Source organism: Apaloderma vittatum, unplaced genomic scaffold (genome assembly GCF_000703405.1).
Source record: "Apaloderma vittatum isolate BGI_N311 unplaced genomic scaffold, ASM70340v1 scaffold4661, whole genome shotgun sequence".
NCBI lineage: Eukaryota > Metazoa > Chordata > Aves > Trogoniformes > Trogonidae > Apaloderma > Apaloderma vittatum.
Window position 1 is genome coordinate 8,462 of NW_009699435.1, and position 2,773 is coordinate 11,234.

The following is a 2,773-nucleotide window of genomic DNA, read 5'->3' on the forward strand; positions in this document are numbered from 1 at the left end:
CTTTCACTAAAGAAAAATCACGTATTTTTATGTAACATTCTACACATTAGTAGGATGCACTTACAGTGCATATTACATGCATGAATACATCAAACATTCAATTTTATTCTCTCTTTTGCAAAATCAATTCTAAATGTTGAAAGGATTAGATCCTGACCAAACGAACAGAGGGCAAACAGGAAAATTTTATAATTAAAGAATAATTCAGACGTAATTGAGAGCTCCTACAAGAAACACTTACCAAGATCTGTATTGGGGCCCGCAAGTAGCTGCTTAAATTTGTCCAGTCGGGATGCTTCTCTTTCAGTTAACGCAGGAGTAGCTGAGGTATTATAGTCTGCCATTCCACTCAAAGGAGGCGTGGAAGTTTGTGGAAGGGACTGTGATCTCTGCATGGAAGAATTTTCACCAGCATTATCTGAAGGGAAAAAGAAGCATAACAGTTAGCCTCAGCTAGTGAGAAGGTTACTAAGATCCTGAATCCAATTTGTAAATTTAAAATAGAATTATGTTTTGGAGAAGTGTAAACACAAGTACAGCACAAGTTCAGACTTCAAATAACTTGGATTTAGCATAAAGAATATTCCTCTTCCAAATAGTATTCCATAATTAAAATACATCAATTAGAGATCATACTAACAGTAAGGCTAATGACTTCTTAAATCTCTGTGATACTGAAAGCTGTTTCTATCCCTCTCACCACTCAAAATAAAAAGGAAATCATTGCAATCCGTAACTTTAAAGTTTATACATAAAACACAGATCAGACCATATCAGAATGAAACCTAGAACATATTAAGGCTGAAAAAAAAAGTTTTAATTTTTCCCTCCCCCATGTACTTCTCACATACAGGCTTTACAGTTCAGTATGGCATGCAGTATCACCCTCACATTAATCAGTTTTGATGAATAATATTTTCCTGTGGTATTAAGAACAGGTTAGGAAGGGGTTAATATCTTAAAGGGCAAATATTACAGCTCTCCTCGTTTGATTTTCATCTTATTTTTCCTTTTTGAACATACCTGATGAACTCGATGTATGACCTTCGCTGACTGATTTAACAAGCCTGTTATCACCACACGCAATTGAAGTCAGCTCTGCAGATTCTACTTGGTTTTCTTCCTGCAGATGTTCTTCCTGAAACTTATGCTGTTCTTGTAGCTTGCTGTGATTCTCAATTACTTTGTGAGCCGTTTCCATGACCACTTCTGTATTTAAGTTTTCAGCAGCTATTGCTAAGAGTTCATCATCATCATCCCCAAGATCCCAAGCATCACTTGTGTTACTTTCAAATTCTTGGAAAGTGCTGACTTTCTTTAGTTTCACTGGAGTTGTAGGTGCCTTTGAACCCGGTTTTATCAAGCTGTTTAAAAACAAATAACCAATATTTAGAGGACTAGTAATGGAGTAAGCAAAACACTACGGGTAGGGTTGAAAAAATAAAAGTCCACACTTGACATGATATAGCAGATATGTATCTCCTTCCACTCGTGTTACTGTTATGTCCACCCATGACAACTCATGAATGTGTCTGAGAACTAAGGATGGTAAAAACTGACTCTTCTTGGCTTTGAACAGAACCTGAATAAATCCTTCCTCCCTTGTCCAAAAAAAGGGAATAAACAAACAAAAAGTAAAACTAACACCCAAAAAAGAGATCAGCCCCAAAGACAAACAAAAGGAATACTACTGGAATAGTTTATAAGGTAGATAGGACACATTTTGCTTCTCTTGCTTGTGTAGAGATTTCAGGTCTTTTAATGCAACTGCTGCATAACAACACAGCAGCAGTAATCAAGTCATCAAGTCCACTCCTAAGTCATCATAAGCAATCATGTAATACAATCACCATCATAAACTAATCAAGTCACACCTTACAACTCATTAAAACCTTTAACTCCTCCTCATTCAGGCATTCCAGCACAGACTTGCTTCAGAACTTTGCCCTTCTTACAGGCCAGGTATTTCTTCTAGTTACTAGTCTACGTGTGCTCTGATCAGTTCCTAACCTTTTGCCCCTTTGTCAGCAGGTAGTATGAGAGGGATTAACCAAGTATCCCTCCCTAGCTTTGCACTTGTTCTCACAATAAGGCAGAGCAAGGAAAAACTTTTTCACTGTGAGGATGACAGAGCACTGGCACAGGCTGCCCAGAGAGGTTGTGGAGTCTCCTTCTCTGGAGACTTTCAAAATCCGCCTGGACGCGTTCCTTTGTGACCTGCTCTAGATGATCCTGCTCTGGTAGGGGGGTTGGACTGGATGATCTTTCGAGGTCCCTTCCAATCCTTCATATTCGTGATTCTGTGATCTCCCTTCAGATTTCAGCTAAATCAAGCACAAAGTTGACAAAGTTTCCCAGTCTGCTCTTAAAATAAAATAAAGTAGCCATTAACTAATTCGTCCTTTTTGACCATCCCTGTTCTTTCACGTGTCCTAGTTTACCTTTCTTCTGTTAACACAACTGTCTTTGGGAAAAAAAAAAAAAACCACCACCAAAAAAAAAAACCAAACAGATAAGTAAAATATAAAAGTAGAAGCCGTCAGAATACAGCATTGTGAAAATTATTCACTTGCATTAGTTGTGTGTCATAAGCATGAAATTTTTTTGGCTACTTATGACATTTAACACAACGGTGCCATTTTTATGTACATTTTTCTGATAACCAATAATCATGATCTAAGGCAACAAACTTGCAAATCACCGCAAAACCTATTCTATCCAGTCTTCTCATTCACAAGCAAAATGCACACCTTGGCCTCAAAAATTACCTACA

At 37.6% G+C, this 2,773-nt stretch overlaps 1 protein-coding gene across 1 annotated transcript in view; it reads right to left on the minus strand.

Moving 5' to 3' along the window:
- Positions 1-241: 241 nt before the first annotated feature.
- The window catches only part of LOC104280640 (TBC1 domain family member 22A-like), a gene marked incomplete at both ends in the record, with an annotated part of 3,012 nt that continues 480 nt past the window's right edge, over positions 242-2,773 (minus strand). Inside the window, 2 exons of the mRNA XM_009878353.1 lie at positions 242-418; positions 1,024-1,364. Coding sequence (XP_009876655.1) covers positions 242-418; positions 1,024-1,364 — 518 coding nt within the window. The remainder of the gene's footprint in view (positions 419-1,023; positions 1,365-2,773) is intronic.